Source organism: Chlamydotis macqueenii, chromosome 5 (genome assembly GCF_036417535.1).
Source record: "Chlamydotis macqueenii isolate bChlMac1 chromosome 5, bChlMac1.mat, whole genome shotgun sequence".
Taxonomy (NCBI): domain Eukaryota; kingdom Metazoa; phylum Chordata; class Aves; order Otidiformes; family Otididae; genus Chlamydotis; species Chlamydotis macqueenii.
This window is the reverse complement of record NC_141560.1, coordinates 45240610-45257503: the sequence shown is the minus strand read 5'-3', so window position 1 is coordinate 45257503 and position 16894 is coordinate 45240610. Positions and strand designations below refer to the sequence as shown.

Sequence of the window (16894 nt, the reverse complement as noted above, 5' to 3'; positions counted from 1 at the left end):
GACTTCCGTTAGTAAGACTGAAGACCAGACTTTTAGACAGAACATTGCAAGGACAACAGGATGAAATTACAGTTCCAACTTAAACTGAACAACCATGTGCTTCTCTGCTTTCGTTTCTCTTTCATAGAATTCTGATGACATAAGTGGGATGGTTTTACGTCAAACTGAATGCCTATTTCTCTTTTGCTACCACTCAGTCTGCTCCTTGTTGCTTTCTGTCAAGTACGCAGTATGCCCTTAATTTAAGGCTATAAACATGCACGCTTTGGATATTATACAAGACATGGATGATACTTTTATAATCAAGCTACAATTATGATGGAGTGTTACCAGCTTTCAGTAGAGGTTCTGCATGGTTAATATGGATGGGAGACCCAATTGCTAGCTTCAGTGTCTGGCTATCTGTGTGAAATGAAGTCTCCCCCTTTCCACTGCAAAGTTTACTGTGGTTACAGATGCCACGTGAGCCTGTAGTAACTGTATTGCTTCATACCAGTGAATAAATAACTAATGTACTTAACTCGGTGCAACCCCATTGTGTGGAGAGGGGTATTAACCAAGGCTAATTTTGTCCTGAAATGCGGACTACTCTGAAGAGAGTCTGGTTTTGGTTATAGGTGTAAACACTTGGGTACATGTTCCACTACCTCCTTCCATACAAAATGAGTCATGATTGTATTACCATCAAATTGTTTATGTTGTGATGAGGGGGGTGTGTGCATATGTAGATTAATTAATTCCACTCACTGTGCCAGGACAGTTTAACCCTGTACGAGCATCTACATAATCATGTAACTTTTTCCATCAAAGCAGGCTTTACTGTTTTAACCTGATGCAGATTGATCAGGGGATTTGATGCATGGGTTGTGTAGCCTTATCCCCTTTTACCCATTAGAACCAGGCAAAAGTGTCGCAAGCTCCCATGTCCTGTAATGTAGTCCAAGAGGGGCTGTGACTGCCCCAGGTTACTGTCTCATAGGTTTATTTAATTGTCAGGAGAAAAAAGTTTCCTCAGTTATTTTTTCCATCTCTGTGGTGAATTTCAAAACCTTGTGTTCCTGCTGCCTGTTGCACGCACCTAATGGAATGTCTGGATTTTTTTCTGCATCTTCTCTCTTCCAGTTCTTCATGTTTATTTTGTTAATCTTCCTGGCGGAGCTTTCAGCTGCGATCCTGGCTTTTATCTTCAGAGAAAATGTAAGTATCCTGTGGTGGGCAAAATCTGAACCCTGGTGGGATTGTACCCAGCTGGAGCATGGTGTTAGACAGTTTCTGATTCGTTTGTAGAGCAACTGTTTGTTTCAAATACCAACAAACCTGCTTCATTACTACCCTCAGTCTGCAGACCTGCCAGCAAGCCAGTGAATGCTAACTAACCTGGCGTGTGCAGGGTGGATGGTTTATGTACACAGGAGATATACACTGGGGGACTGCTTAAATCCTGAAGTTTTTAAAGTCTTCCTGATTCTTTTGCGGCCAAACCAGCTGCACATTCCATCAGAGAGAAGTTTTATAATAAAGTCACACTAAGGTTAAAAGCGGCTCTTTTCTTTTTTCAATATAGCATGTGTTTAATGTTAATAGTGAAACCTCCTATTTCCCCAACAAGAGCCAATGCTTGCTCTGCAGTGCAAAAACTTTCTTGTGCATCTTCTAACCATAGTGCTTCTTGAATTTTCATGTTCTGGTACTTACCACATTCCTCTCAATGCTGCTTGTATGGTATCCCCCCTGACCGGCCCTGAGCAAGTCTCTTTATGTCCCATTTTAAGTCCCATCAATGGATCCCTTTTGTATTTCCCTGCTTACAAGTTTCTGGTCCTTCTCTCCACAGCTTCATATGATGTAGCCTTTCTCTACTCTGCTGCTATGCATGTTATTTGATGGCCATTGTCCCTCCTCTACAGCAGTAGTCAGCTTTTACACTACTAGTAAGCACAGTCTCATTTGTTTCTCTAATCAGCAAAGGTTTTTGCATTTTTTTCGTGTTTCCACATGTGCAAACAAGAGCCTGACTGAACTAGGTCCATCCTTCTCAAGTCAGCCCATTTTCGAAATGTGACCCTGAGTGATGGCTGTGAAGAAACATTGGCTAGTAGAGGCTAGTGACTGTTAGTGTTTGTTTTATTTGGCCTCTACCAGTAGTAAGAGAACATACAGCACGTTCTCTGTACTGAACATGACAGAAATGTGGCAGGAGCATAGAACGGCCATGTATAATGATTAGTTTCTTGAGCCAGGACATACTTTTATTTTTATTCGTATAAAGAGATTTTTAGAGGCAAAGAATCAAGACTTAGGAAGCTCACAGCAAGACAGTGCGGTATTTGTGCAGTAAGATGGTCTTGGGGGGAGGTAGTGAGAGGATTTTTTCCCCTTTATAAGCTAGTGTTCTTTTGTCTTTGCCTCAGATCTGAAGGTGGGGAAGGGACAGCACTCTGTACACCGAGTGGGTGCCCCGTTCCAGCGCAGGCTTTGAGACCATGCCTTCATGCGAGCAGCTACCGCTCCATAAATAGGTTGCAGCATGGGGAGTCTGGTGTGTTCTGGTCATTACAGCTCTGCTGTTAGGAGCTTTTAGAGAATTCCTTTGGTTCAGCACAAGCAGCAGACCACACACGTAGAAACTGCCCTACAGACTCAGGAACAGGCTTTGGGACGGAGACAGAGTGTGATCCTTGGTGAGCAGGCACTGGGTGAGTGACCAGCAGCTGACTGCTCCCACCTCCCAAATGCCCCATGGGACACTGGTAAAAGGTGCAAGAAACCAGCCACACTCACTGCAAGCTCTGTGTGTGGGGTGACTTCTGGGCTGGCTGTGTCCTCTTCCCTTAGTCGTGAGGAGCCTGCTGATGTCTTGGTTCTGGCAAAGCCTTGGTACCCTCCATTCCCGTGGAAGCCGTGGGACATGTGAGGATATGTTACCTTGCAAGATAAGGTCACAGTGGTTATTTTAGACTTCTGTGGCATCTGGAGGTGTTTTGTGAGATAAAACTAGAAGGGTAACAAACTTATCTTTCGTGAGCCTGTCTCCTTGTTTGCATCACCAGCTTCCCACTCTGTCAGAATGATTGACAGGAAGGGCTTAAATGGGAAGGAATGAAGAACTTCAGATCCCGACATAGCTGGAGATGGCTCTGTGCAGAAGTTAAACTCAGTCTGCAAATTCTTGTGGTTTGTTCTCCCCTCAGTTTTCTTCTGAAAAAAATACCCTTGATTTGCTGCTGCTATGTATTTTGGCCGTAGCTTCTCTGGCTTGGTAACTACTTGTGGCTAATTTTGCTGTCATCTTTGGGTTAGGGTGAGGCTAGATGGCTGGACAGGACGTCTGTGGGGACAGGGGTGGTCCTTCAGTGACCCCATTTCGGGAAGAATTCTTCACAGTAGCAATTTGAGGTCAGGTTCAGATGTGCAAAACAAGTTACTTTAAATGCACATTTAGGCAACCTAAATTTCTTCAAAACTTGCCAAGCGAGTACCTATGATTGTCATTGCACCACCCCATATGGCTGTGGCCTTACTGGGTTTATAAAATGAAACAAAAAAGGAAAAATATGCTCTATCTGTTCACTTTCCAGATAATGTTCAGTGCCGCTTTCCCTTGTATAGTATTTTACATCCAAACTAGCTCCCAAACACTCAACAGAGTTAAATTATTAATAGCTGATGGAGTTAAAGAAATTAAGAGACAAAAGTAAGAAAGAAAAGAGATGTTTTCTGCTGAGATTTGATGTGAGAGGAAGAGTCAGTGAAGCAGAGTGTGGTGGTGGGGTGAGTGAAAATGGTATTAGCGATGGTGAGCTGCTGTGATCTGCTAGTCCAGCTGGACTCCCAAAGTGTTTAAAAGCGGTCTCTGAAGAGGAAGGCTGTTGTTAATCAGCCATGGGAATTCCAGAGTTTCTCTTTCTTTGTAAAGGAGGTTTTGGAGGGTGGAGAACGCTTTTCATCTAGAAGACTTCCCATAAAATAATGTCTTCCATGAACAATAAAGAGAGGATTTGGAAGAGCAAATTGACTTTTGTTCAGGAATTGCTCTTTATGTGCCCTTCAGAGGTCTGGATGGGAAAAACCCTGGAGGGATATTTGACTCTTTGTGAATTGGTTTAGGAAGCAAACAGGCGGGATGGTAGGAACAGATTAGTCCAGTGGCAGGGCTGTGAACAGAGTCAGGATGTTTGGATTTTTAGCCTCAGTTCTGACACCTAATAGACAAGTTGTTTTGGTTTCTGATACCTCTGTTTCCTCAGACATAAGACAAAAATTAAACCATATGCACTGTCCATCCATCAGGTAGGAAGCTGGAGCCTCTTAAATGGAAGGTGCTATGGAAGAGAGAAGTGCAGGACTGGTGATTGTACCTGCACTACAGCACTGTACTTTGTCAGAAATGCTAGGATGCTCCAGGCAGGAGCAGGTGAACAGGACTGTGCCCTGTTTTCCAGGCAGGCGCTATGAAGTCAGCTTCCTGCAGAGCATTCAGTGTTCCTTGACACAGCGCTGCATGAGATGGCTATGAACTTCCTGGCCAATGCCACCACACCTGTGTTGTGCAGAAATGCCCTCTTTTTCATAAGCCCCCTTCATCTGGCTGCAGTAATCCCAGCCAAGCTGTTTTTTGAACCAATGGGACAAGAAGTCCCACCTCATTCACTGGCATGTTAATGTGCACATACGTGTGCTTCTTGGAGATGTTTCCCCAGCACAGCTAGGAAAAAAACACAGCTGAATGGCTTTTTATTGTTCATGACTTTGGCTGATAGAACTGTGTTGTCAGAAGTGTGTGTGTGAAAATCTGGTTTTATTAGTAGGTCCTTTGCTCCCTTCTGAGTAGGTCTTGCTGTAGTACTCCGATGTGCATGGACCTCGTCAGTGCCGTTACTGGCTTCAGCAAGAGGGGGGCTGTGGGGATGTGCGTGGAACTGTCTTGCTGACTTGTATCCTCCTTTGTCAGCAAGTTTTTAAAAGAAGAAAGATGCTTATGCTGATTGATTTTTTTTTTTTAAACTTTTTTCCTTTTTTTTTTTTTTTTTTTTTTTACATTTTTCTGAACTTCAGATGCTCAGGGCAAACAGTTTAAGAGCAACGAAATGGAATCAGTTATTTTCCTGGCAAACTTACCCTTCCAGCACTAGGCTTTGTTTTAGGCCAAGTCTCGTAAAAATCACACACAAATTCTGAACAATTTCCTCTGGGGTTGCTGCTGTCAAAATAAAGGTTTCACTTTATATTTAAATGACTCTTTTGTTTTAGACCCCACCAAAAGCAGTCGACTGGGATTATTACCAGTGGTAATATCAGTTTCAAAGTCCATGCTTCAGAAGCAGACGAGCATCAAAAAAATGCGCTGCGGTCTCTGCAGGGTGGCGTGCTGGGTGGATAAAGTGTGCGCAGAAAGGGAAGGAAAGGAGAGCACTGAGGAAATGTTTCAGCGTCTTCTAACCTGACCTTCCCTCAGTCTGCCAAATTCCCAAAGGAAAATGCCAGTCCTCTCTGGTCCTCCAGTATTTTAATATTAGAAGCAAAAAAATGAGTTAATCCCTGTCTCGTAGAAGTGATTTAGGAACATAGCAGCTTATCTCATCAAAAGGTAGTGAGATTGAGCAACCTACATCATTCAAGTCTTTGTGACAAAGATTTGCCCAGTATTGTTTTAGTCATTGAATTTGGCCTTAGTTTATATTTGTAAAAGAGAAGTCAATATTAAGTGGCATTTTGGGTCTTTTAAAGAGTGACCCCAACTTTCTCTTTTTTTCCTTAAGTTTTGTTATAGAATTACAAAGGAAACAAGCAATTTTGTGCTTGTGCTTTTGTGTATGTGTGATATTTCACGTTGCGTACAAAGAACCTGAAACCAACTCATAGCAGTGTATGTTACTGCATCTGCAGTGTTGTATGAACAACAGGGAAAAAAAAAGAAAGGGTGTTTTTCAGGCAGCTTAATTTCTGATCCTGGAGCAGTGCTACTCCAGCCAAGTCCAGCCCCCTTCACTGAGGCTTTGCAGTGGCAGAGAGGTGTTGCCCGTGTGGATCACAAATCACAAGGTATTTTAGAGAAGGGACCACACAAATGAAGACCTATTGGGAACCTGAAAAGGGAATTCCTTGAAGTTTTCATCCTGAAGTGATAGAAAGGCACAAAGATTGAGTAGGAGTATTTGGTTTAAGAAGACTATTAAGTTTGTGTATTTAGTAGTCCTCCAGAGAGTGATCATAAGTAAATGTAATTTCAAGGTGTCTAACTTTTTGAGGAACTCTGAGCAGAAATGTTGGTTCAGTTTTTCTACTTTACTGTGAATGTAAGCAGGAGTAAATGAAATTCCATTTATTTTTATTGCTTACCTTAGGAAAAATTGTTTATATTATCTAGACAATGGAAATATAAAGAGGACTTTTTTCTTCATGTGCGTGGGTCAGTTTAGCTAATCTAAAGCATTGTCAGGGAAATGGTCTTTTTTTTTGTGATTTGTAAGTTGACTTGAACATTTTATATTCATTACATGTTTTTTACTTCCTTTTCATTCCCAGAAAGCTTGGTATTAGAGCTTGATTCTGCTTTCTCACACATGGAAGTAAATTCAGAGCAGTTCCTTGGTCACTAGTAGGAGGTTAACTGGTTTAAAATGAAAAGTGAGGGGAAAACTATGCTTTGATTGCAGACCTCATGAAGCCTAGTAAGTTAAGTTACTATTTGGTTGTGGATTTGAAGATATTTCTAAAATCTGTTTAGCCCTGTTTCAACTTATGAAACACTTTCAAATACTGCTGAATATTTAAAAAAACTCACAACTTTTAAATGGAAACATTAGCTTACAAGTATAGATATAATTCAATCCTTGATTTTTAATGAGCAACAGTTTTATTGAACAAGTGCCATTCACCCTGGATACAGTTATGGTTCAGCCGGTGGCTTTCCCCATGTTTCTCCTCTGAGGTTTGCAAAGTAAAGAACAAAACCAAACACCCTCCCCAGCCTTCAAAAAAGAGGGCTTTGGGAAGTACTTGGGAAAGAGGTGTTGGCAGTAACCTTTGCATTTCTACCTGTCTGTGTATTTCAGCTGACCAGAGAGTTCTTCACCAAGGAGCTGAAGAAGCATTACCTGAGAAACAATGACACAGACGTCTTCTCTTCCACCTGGAACTCTGTTATGATCACAGTAAGTCAGGCTGTGCCAGTCCCATCCTGCCTGTGGTCAGTGGCCAGATGATGCTCAGCTGGCTGGCAGCTGGTCTTTCTCAAAGCCAAACTCCTTTGCTTTACTGGTCCTGAGAGAGATGCTCCTGGTGACTGCATCAGCCTTCGTGGTTTGCCAAAGCCTGAGGCATTTGACCTGACAGGGTATCCCCAGCTTTCAAACAGCCCACAACTGAATATCCCTGCATTTGCCTTGGCCCTTTCACCTTGCAGACTACTTCCAAACTGTTCCCAGCCAACAGCAGCCAAAACTGGTGCTAACTGATGGCTTTTTGTTTGCTCTTGTGAAATGAGTTGGTAAGTGGCAGGTTAGGCAGGAGTATCCCCAATGGCATATTTTCAATATAGAAATATTAGCCATCAAAATTGACTTTGTTATTACAGTCCTAGTCAGGCAGGTTGCAGATTGACTGTGTCGTTGCAATTGGAGTTGTTCTTATGTACTACAAGAAGTTCTGTGCACATGTGTGTCTGCGTGTGTACACATGTGAAGCTAGTGCTGTGCGTCGCTTCAGGAGTGAGGAGTAGGATATCAGGCTCTGCAGATGAAAAGTCAACTTTAATCTTAAAAGAAAAAGATGATTGCTGTCCTTCATGCTGATTCAGGACTTTAATAAAGACATTTCCTTTTGCTGACTGAAAGGAGACGGAGTCAGAGTATGACTTGAATCTTTAAAAAGGACCTGACTTGAATCCTAAAAAGGGGTCTTACTTGAATCACCTAGCAGTGCCTTTGAGCAGCAGCAATCCTGGCCATTAGCTGTGGGGAGAACAGGCGGTCAGGAGCCTGGATTGTGCTGCTGGCTCCCTTACAGACTTACTGGGTGATCTCAAGCAAGTCATTCTGGATGTGTTCCAGCGCCCTGTGTAGTTTGTGGCAATATTCCCAGTGGTACCTTAGAGCCTACAGCATGACATGGGGAACAGTGGAACTTTATAAAAAGGCTTTAATGAAACAGAAGTTCCAAGGTACATGCACAACCGACTTCTTTGGAAACAAGAGTTGTTTTGTCTCTGCTTTGACTAAAGCTTTGATCCCTACAAGAATAGGTCTTTGGTAGATTTCTCATGTCTGCTTTCAGGGCAAAGCGTCAACTCTGTCTTTGTTTCTTCTCTGTGCCTCTCCATAGTTTGCCTGCTGTGGAGTGAATGGACCAGAAGATTTTGAAGCTGTCCCCCATCTTCCGCACTCCTTTTTGGAAAAGGCGACACCAGAGGCTTGTTGCCAGCGAGAGCTCCAGAGCCGGGAAGGGATGTTTGTCAACAAGGAAGCCTGCCTCGCAGGTGTCGAGAGGTTTCAGAACCGACAGGTAAGGGAAAAGCCGAACGCCAGGAAAAGGAGTTTCACAGTGGGCAGAGAAATAGCTGTGGTGGTCATGGGTAGCTAGTGAAACTGGCAGGTTGTGCTATTCAGTCTGTAGCTCATGTTCTACTTGCACTTCTGCTGACAGCTTGTGAAGTCATGGCATATGTCTGATTTTGAAAATCCCCTTTCATTGTGTGCATTGTTAAGTCCATGTTGTGCTATATCAGCAGAAATCCGAATATTTTCCAGGGAACTGAGAGGTGGGATGGAAGTTTATGTCAAGTTTTACTGTTTCTGAAGGTTAATACTATCTCTGAAAAGTTACTTAGCAAGCCAGCACAGGTCAGCAAGGATGGGATGGAGTTGGCTCTTACTGCCTGCGGTAGCGGCCCCAGCTTAGTTTGCAAAGACTCCTCAACAACACATGCAACTGAAGAGACTGTGGGTTAAAAAGCCCACAGAAAACCATGTCTGTTTTTCCAGGAAGAGAAGTGTTGGAAAGCTGCATTTCTCTGCTTTTTCACTCTTTGCCGTAGAAGAGGGGCATTTCCTTTGCCAGGCCTCTCAACTTAGTAATTTTTCCTAATACTGGACTGGAACAAGGAAGTTCAGTATGTCATTGACAGGGATACTACCAGTCCTGTTTCCTTATGTTGTCACCAAGAAGTGAAATTTAAGGAACTTTCTAGCAAAATTCTTGACAATGTTCACCTGAGCATTACTAAGCCAGCTGAGCTCTGTACTGACCAGATGTAGCAGCCTCCTTTCGTCTCCAGACTAAGCACTGGTCCCCTTTACAGCACTTGACAGCAGATTGTGAAAGGGAGCAAAGGAGTTTGGAAGCAGCGTGTGAGCTGCCTGGCAGCTAGAAGCGGTTGATAAAGGCGCTGTGGGTGAGAGATCATAGCAGACAGCACTGTACTGCCTCTGCCAGGTCTGATTGCCATGAATGGATGGGGAAGAGAGAGCAGAGAGATGACAAACAGCAGGGAGGGAAAAAGAAAGGGGATTAAAGCAGATAACAGATTTAGCTTTCCCTAAGTGGTGGTGCTGAGTCCTACCCCTTCTATGGAAAGGCAAGGTTTCCTGTGAGCCCTTGTCACTGCGGAGTGTTGGTGGGTTAATCCGTGTGCACAGCGGGTGTCACCAAGCACACAGTGACGCGCTTCTGTAAAATGGGAGAGACGCTCCCAAACAACTGAAGGCTGAATTCAGGCATTCCTGGAGCAAAGTTGGGCTCTTGGGACACCTTGCTGGTAGGACAGTGCTGGCTACACTTGTGCCTCACCCGTTTGTAGCCAGCTGAGTGGAGCACGCTGGAAGTTGGGTTAAAATTGGAGTTCTGGCAAGCGCCTAAACATTTTCCTGCTGGGCTGGATACTTTTCCCTGAAAATTGAGCTGGAAATGTAGCAGGAACAGAGCTGCTGCTGAGCAGTCTCTTATTGACAAGAGAGTGGTTTTAACAGCTTGGTTACTGCCCCGACAGTCTGCACTGCCTGGGTCTGCTTCATGAGTGGGTCTCCCATGTGCTCTCCTTCACTCCCTCCTGGTTATGTCTCACTCCCAGTGAGCAAAGTCTGGTGTGGACAGCAGCAAGACATCATCTTTTTGGGTAGAAGGAAAATAGATCAGGTGACTGAAGCATCCCAGTGGTATGGATGGGACTAAATGTGTACGTGTGAAGTTTATGGTCCGTGGGAAGGAGAGGTATTTCTTAGATTGGCCTATCTCCAGTCTACTTCTGTCTTTGCCATGTGACCTATTTGCAGAAATTTAATGGTGTGTTGGAGTTTTAGGCTGGCAGAACTGAGGCCAGGATAAGCCAATGATTTCCAGAAACATCCCAAAACCTTTGCAGACAATCTACCTGCTGTTAATTCTATGACCAATAATAAATTACAGTAAAGATGATGGTGGCTGTGCTGCATAAGTGGAAGGATTGCTGTAGTGCATGGCCCTGAGTTCATAATGAAATGACTTCTCCTGTAGCCAGAAGATCAATAGATGTTCATCCATGCTCCTGTGGGGAAAGGCACAGAGAAAAGGTCCTAGGGTGTGAAAGAGCTGCTGGCTGTGAGAGAGAATTCACTAATCTTCTGCCTTGGCTTTAAATAAATCGCCCTTAGCCCTAAGCAGCCTGGGCTGCCTGTCATCTACCCTGAGGGTCCTTCACTCTGTGCTTAGTCTCTGCCCTTTGCAGAGGAAGTGCCTCTCCTGCGCTGCTCCTCTCTACCCTGCCACAAGCCCTTGTGGTCAGTGAGGTGTTGTGAGTGTGAACCACTCCCATCCCACTGCAGCAAAACCTTCCATCTCCAGCACTGTCCTGTGGGGCTCTGCCTCCCTTGTTGTGGGGCTGGGTTGCGGGGTGAGAGGGCTAATGAGGGCTGTGCTGTGAGAACGTGTGGTGTGCTGCTGAGGTGTGTCTCACCATGTTTTTTCTTTCTTAGGGCTGCTACACTGTGATCCTGAACTCCTTTGAGACCTACGTGTACCTTGCAGGAGCCCTTGCCATCGGGGTGTTGGCCATTGAGGTACTTACTGTTGCGTGATTCGACAAAAAGCAGTGTTGGTAGATGTCCAGCAGCGAGGCCAACAGGGGCCTTCCCAGGGGAAGCTGCTCCTGCAAAGTGCGAGCAAGTTATCAGCCTGTGGTTTTAATGGCCTAGAAAGAGCCGGGTACTTGGTCCTTTGCCACAAAAGGCAGGGAAATAACTGGTGTGGTGGGCCTGCAGTGCTGCCTCGCGTTGGGCCCACTGCAGAGCTCGCACCCTGCCGTGCTGGCCACAGGGCCTTTGGGGACCCATGGCCCCAGGCAGTTACTGCTCGCATTGCGGCAGCACCCCAGCACGCTGACTGATCTGTCGCTTGGTTGATGTGTCCAAACTCTGCCCTTGCTTTAAAAACTTCTGTTTAGAGCCTGAAACTGTATTGGCCCCAGAGCATCTCCATTATCCTACATTCGTACCTGGCTCTTTGGTGATGTTTCTGAGGAACAAGCTTCCACTGGACATCTTAGCCTATAAGTGATGTCCCTGCAGCATTGCTGGGGCAAGGCTGGGGGCTTTCCCTGGTCCCCTGTCTGATGCAAAGGAGAGGGATCAGGGCAGAGCTCCCCAGCAGCCTCCACAAAAGCCATGCTGTGCCCATTCCGGGCAGTGGCAATAATGTGCTGAGCGGGGACTGTGGACCCTGCTCCCCTGCAACACCAGGGGCGGTTTGGGAATGAAGCCAGGCTGCTGCTGTAGCCACAGACAGTTCAGGGGACAGGGGAAGGAAGGGGAGGGATCACCTTCAGGAAAAAAACCAGTTTTGCCATAGGCTCCCCTGGGTGGTGGCGGGGGTCCCCCTCACTGTGCCACTGGACTGCTGGGCCGGAGGGAGTGATGGGAGTGGTCCTGGGGCTGGGAAGGGCTTTGCTGATCTGACTCTTGTGATTCCCTGTTTTGTTTTTGCCCTTTTCTTTCCCTCCCTTCCCAGCTGTTTGCCATGATCTTTGCCATGTGTCTCTTTCGAGGGATCCAGTAAGAGGTGACCTGTGAACCACCACGTTCCCTATGTGCTCAGAAAAAAGAAGGAAAATCAGAAGAAAAAAAACCTGAAAACACCCAAAAAAACCTTTATTTTTTTTAACAAAATGGGGTAGGGGGGAGAAAAAGAAAAAAAAAAGAGGGTTGTAATATATGAATGACCAAAAGGATTGTACTTCAGGGGCTGGATCTTTGAGGTGATGTGCACTACACTGTACACCGGACCCTTGCCCAGAGCCACCCGCAGCAGCTGTGGAGCAGGAGCCCAGCGCAGCTGATTGCACTAGAGACTGATGGAGCCAGCTGATGAGCAGAGCTGCCTCTCCTGCAAGGCTTTGCCTACCGTTCACAACTTTATCGTGTTTTAGACAGCAAAGGACTGAAGAACAGCCATGCAGGGGATAAGGATAAGGCAACAGGTTGGCCAAAGTCTGTGACTGTCCAGGTGGGTTTGAAACAAGCAGCGGTGGCTCATCTGTTGTTGATCATGTGATTCTGGCTTTAATACCCAGCCACAGAATGAAAACACATGTTCTTCAGTGGAAGCTTTGCCCCTGTCACGTGAAACTTGTTAGAGAAGTCAGGCACTTCAGTGAAGCTGGCTTTTCTCTGGAGCCCCAAGGAGGGGCAGTGTGGTCTCACTTAGCAATGGGACTCAGCTAAGGCTGGCTGATGGTCAAGAGTTTGGTGCCTACCTTTCTGTTTTTACTAAGATTTACTGTTCTTTGTTGTGAAAGAGAGCAAATGGTTCCTTGCTGTGTTCCCATCTCCTGGGAAAAATAATGGCTCTGGTCAAGAATCATTGATACTGCTGCCTTCCTGAGAAGGGGAGGAAATTGTATTTAAATCTTGTCAGCCTTTGCCTTTCCCTTCCTACTTGCAAAAAAAAAAAAAATTTATGGTGCTCTGTTAGCATAAATATTTGCAGTGGATTCCTACGTGCTTTCCAGCCCTAAGCGAAGTTCCAGGCATGGTGCTGGATGGAGGCAGCTGAGGTTTGTCAGCCGCTCCCATGCTGTTTGCCTGAAAGAGTCTTGTGGCGTCATTTGTGCTCAGAGGATTTCCCCCGAGATCCTCCCATGGGCCCATGACAAAAGCATCAAGTCAGAATTGTTTTAGTCTGCCTGCTAGTTGAAAGTGTTTCCTCCTTGGAGATAGTTTGACATTTAACTAATGTATCATCTGCTTAATCATTTGGAAGTGAACTTGAGAAAGATGCCTGGGACTGGACCTTGGTCAGAGAGTAAGATGGAACTGCTGAGGCCCCAGGTGGGCTCCAAGAGCACCCAGCGTGCAGCCAAACTGCTCCAGACGCTGCTCCAGTGGTCATGGTTATCAACTGGGACAGGCCACTGGTTTCTCTCCTCTGGAAGCCTCAACCTCTGTTGCCTTAATTGTTCATCTGGTCACTCCCTGACCCTAAATTAATTGTGCTTGGCAGAGGACAGAAGGGACTGCTTTCTTGTTTAGCTTTGGTCTTTTTATAGATTTTATAGGCTCAGATTATGGAGCACTTTTATATAGGCTCAAACCAGCCCCTCTGAAAGCTGGAAGCACTGGTGAGGAAGGCGAGGGGGCAGAAGGCAGCAGCAAGGAGCCAAGCAGAAACCTTGTGCCCAGGTTTGGTGCCTGGCTGTTCTCTTACGCTACTGGGTCCGTGCCCCCTGTGCTCCTAGTGGCACTGCACAGGCTACAGGGAAGGAAGGACAGCAGCGGAAAGAGTGGTCCGTAGTAGACAACTGTCCTGGCTAAATGTCCAGATTGGGGAATCAGGATGCTAAGGAACAGGAAGGAGGCATTACAGCTTTTCCAAGCTTCATTTGACAACAACGATTTGCTCATCAGAAGGAGAGAGCCCAGGCAGGTAGCGCTGGAGCCCCCTCGTGCTGCAGTCAGCATATTCCAGCAACAGAATGGGAGGCCAGGGCTGCTGAGCGGCCTCAGATGTTGCATTAAACCTCGTTGAAAGCTTTTCTGAACTGTTTCCCTCTGGATCTGCTTTTAATGAGGCATTTTAGCATTAAATTCTGGTCTGTTTAATGAAGGAAAACAGTTCTGCTAGCCAAAAACCAGCAGTATTTGTACCCAACAGCAGGTGCTGTGCTTAAGATAGGAAAAATCTGTTGCATCTACTGGGCTTGCAGGGAATGGGCCGAGCAGAAGGGACGCTTATCTCGTCTGCTTCTTCCTCAGGAGCTGGTGTCAGTGCCTGTTCTGGGAGAGCAATTCCCAGGGGAGGAACAAAACCATGAGCAGAGATGTTAATTTGGCTGGAGGTGAGCGAGGGAAGCAAAACTGCATCCCCCAGTCTCCAGTTTTTTTCCTTTCCCCTCAGTTTATTACGCAGAGGCCTGGCTGCTTCAGGTCAGAGCCTGGAAGGCGCATACCCCTATTTGTGCATGGTGGGTGGCTGAAGGAAAGAAAAGAAAAAAAAAAAAAAAAAAGGCAGCCTTAAAGCTTTTTTCTGCCACCAGAGGCATGGGGGAAGAACTATCAGAGCTTGGGGAACTGGACCAAAGCAGCCAGAGCACCAAGTGATAAATACACACACCTGAAGTAGGATCTTTGCTAGCTGGTTTCTCTTTGGCTTTCCTAATCCAGTACTCCTTGCTTTGTCCATTTTTAGCTTTCTCAGTGTCCCTCTCTCCCTAATGGTAGTCCCTGTATCTTCAAAAGATCTCTTACTCATCTGTTATTCTGGCCTTTGCACAGCTGTTTCTCGTCTCTTACCTTGTCTGATTCCCCCATTGCTCTTTTCTGGATGAAGCCTTCACATCCTCTCTGCAGCGGGCTAGCGTGCCACTGAGAACGCGGCTCGAGACCCCTGCCACGGCCAGGCAGCACATCTTAAACTGGAGATAGCTGCGAAGATAAGTGCACCTCTGAGAGGACGCGTGGAAGTTGGTAATAGACAGAAGGAATTTCCCCTGGGGGAACAGGCAAGCCCAGAAAGCAGAGTCCTGCTGTATAGCAAAGCATGTAAATGTGTTGGTTTTGTCCCTTGATTATACAGCTGCCCCCTCTGTTGTACAGTAGTTTTGAACAGTAGGCAGGAGAAGCAACTGTATTTTTGTATTTGTTTTTAACAGCTCTGGTGAATATTTTGGGGGTGGGGGGCTCAAGCTAGATTCACTGCTTGCTGGAGAGCTCTGGGCAGGCTGGGGACCAGAGGGAGCTGCCGTGCTGCCGCCTCCTTCACTGCAGCGCTGTGCCCATGGCCCGAGCACCTCGGATGGAAGCAGAGAGCAGCCGGTGCCTGTGAGCCCACAGCCCCTCTCGGCGCCCCTGCCTCCCAGCTGTTATTTAATGCTCAAATGACTGTCACGAATGCCTGGGAAAAGGGCTGCGTGTGAAATAATGTTTGAAATCTATTTTAAAAAACTGTAAATGTTCTTTTTATTAGATAGTGGAGCTAATTTATCCTGTATTCCCTACTGTAATGCTTTTTTATATTTAAAGGATTTTTTTTTTTTTTTGTAATATAAACCAGAACACAAGCCTGAAGCACTCTCTGCACGGTTTTTGTGTGCGTTCTTAAAAAAAAAAAAAAAAATAAAAGAAAGATATTGTGACAGTGAAGTGAAACGGCTTTAATTTTCACTATTTGCTTGGTGTTAAATACAGTCACTTTCTTACCAGAGGAGAAAGAATAAACTCAGGTACAGCAGCTAAAATGAGGTATAAACTGAAGTGTCCCATTCTCCCTCCCCCTCCCCCCACAAGTAAAAACCCTTGACCAGGAAGGAGAGGCCAGCTTAGGACAGACAGAGCCTCTCCTTTGTCACCAGCTCCAGTTTGCCAGATAGTGGTTAGGTGTAAATAAGGCGATGTAGGAAGTTATGTGAATGATGAGCTTTCTTCACCCTCAAAAGCGAGGGCTCTGTGAACGCAAGGGTTCGGGTCCATCTCTCACAGAGAAAGGGGGTCAGCCCTAGTCCTGGCCTGTGCCTGCTCTGAGCACGACCCTTTGGGGAACATGGCTCCCAACCCCGCATACTGTTACACAAATGCAGGTAATCCACTGCAGTCTCCCTTGGGAGATGACATCAGTCCAAGGCCTTTCTCTCAATTTAACACAGATAAGGAAACTGAGGCCTGTGGAGATGGAGGTTTTTTTTTTTCTCAGCAAATCAGCAGAGCCCGAAGTGATGCCTCAGGCTTTTGATCCCAAATTATATGCTCAGCTGCCACCTGCAGCTGTGATGCTAGCCATTCCGTCCTTAGGGAACTGGTTCTGTACAAAAGTTTCAGCATCCTCTTCCCTTTCCACTCATTCACACCAGAGTGAAAACAACCTGCTGCAGTCAGGTTCAGGCAGCGCTGCAGGTGCTCTGCCTGAGCTCCGTCCTTAAGCCACTCTGAGAGACCCTTCTAGACCTCACCTGCTACAAATTCACCACCTCAAGTGGTGGCCTGGCCATATTTCTCCTGCAGCACCATGGTGATGAGAAGGGACCGTGGCCTTTTTTGTAGCCAGTGGCATGCATTTGCCCCTTCTCACTTATTTGTGGAAGTGCTATAGAGACTACTTCTTTATCTTTCCCCTTTCAGGACTAGGTACCAAGTAGCTTGCCATCTCTTATGTGACATCCCCCCAGGCTTTGCTCTGTGTTGGAGCAGAAGACAATGACTGGCTAAATTAGGATTGACTCATGTCTGATCTCAGGAATCTGACCTCACTTGATTTGAAGCTCTTTTGGAAAGCTGTAACTGCTTTCCCCACCCTCCCACCTGATTTAACCATCAAAAAGTCTTCAGAGAACTGTTCTCACATAGTGCAGTAACTAATTTCTCTCACCTGCTGGATGGCATTTTAAGGTATGCTAATCAGGCAGCCATCTACAGACTCAGAGCCATAACTAAATTCC

At 45.8% G+C, this 16894-nt stretch overlaps 1 protein-coding gene across 5 annotated transcripts in view; it reads left to right on the top strand.

Moving 5' to 3' along the window:
• The window catches only part of TSPAN18 (tetraspanin 18), a 121976-nt gene extending 106392 nt beyond the window's left edge, over positions 1 to 15584 (top strand). For all 5 annotated transcript variants that reach the window (XM_086748682.1, XM_086748679.1, XM_086748681.1 and 2 more), the window contains 5 exons: positions 1123 to 1197; positions 7056 to 7154; positions 8323 to 8502; positions 10947 to 11030; positions 11977 to 15584. In XM_086748682.1, the coding sequence (XP_086604808.1) occupies positions 1123 to 1197; positions 7056 to 7154; positions 8323 to 8502; positions 10947 to 11030; positions 11977 to 12024 (486 nt within the window). In that variant the 3' untranslated portion in view covers positions 12025 to 15584. The remainder of the gene's footprint in view (positions 1 to 1122; positions 1198 to 7055; positions 7155 to 8322; positions 8503 to 10946; positions 11031 to 11976) is intronic.
• The last annotated feature ends 1310 nt before the right edge of the window (positions 15585 to 16894 follow it).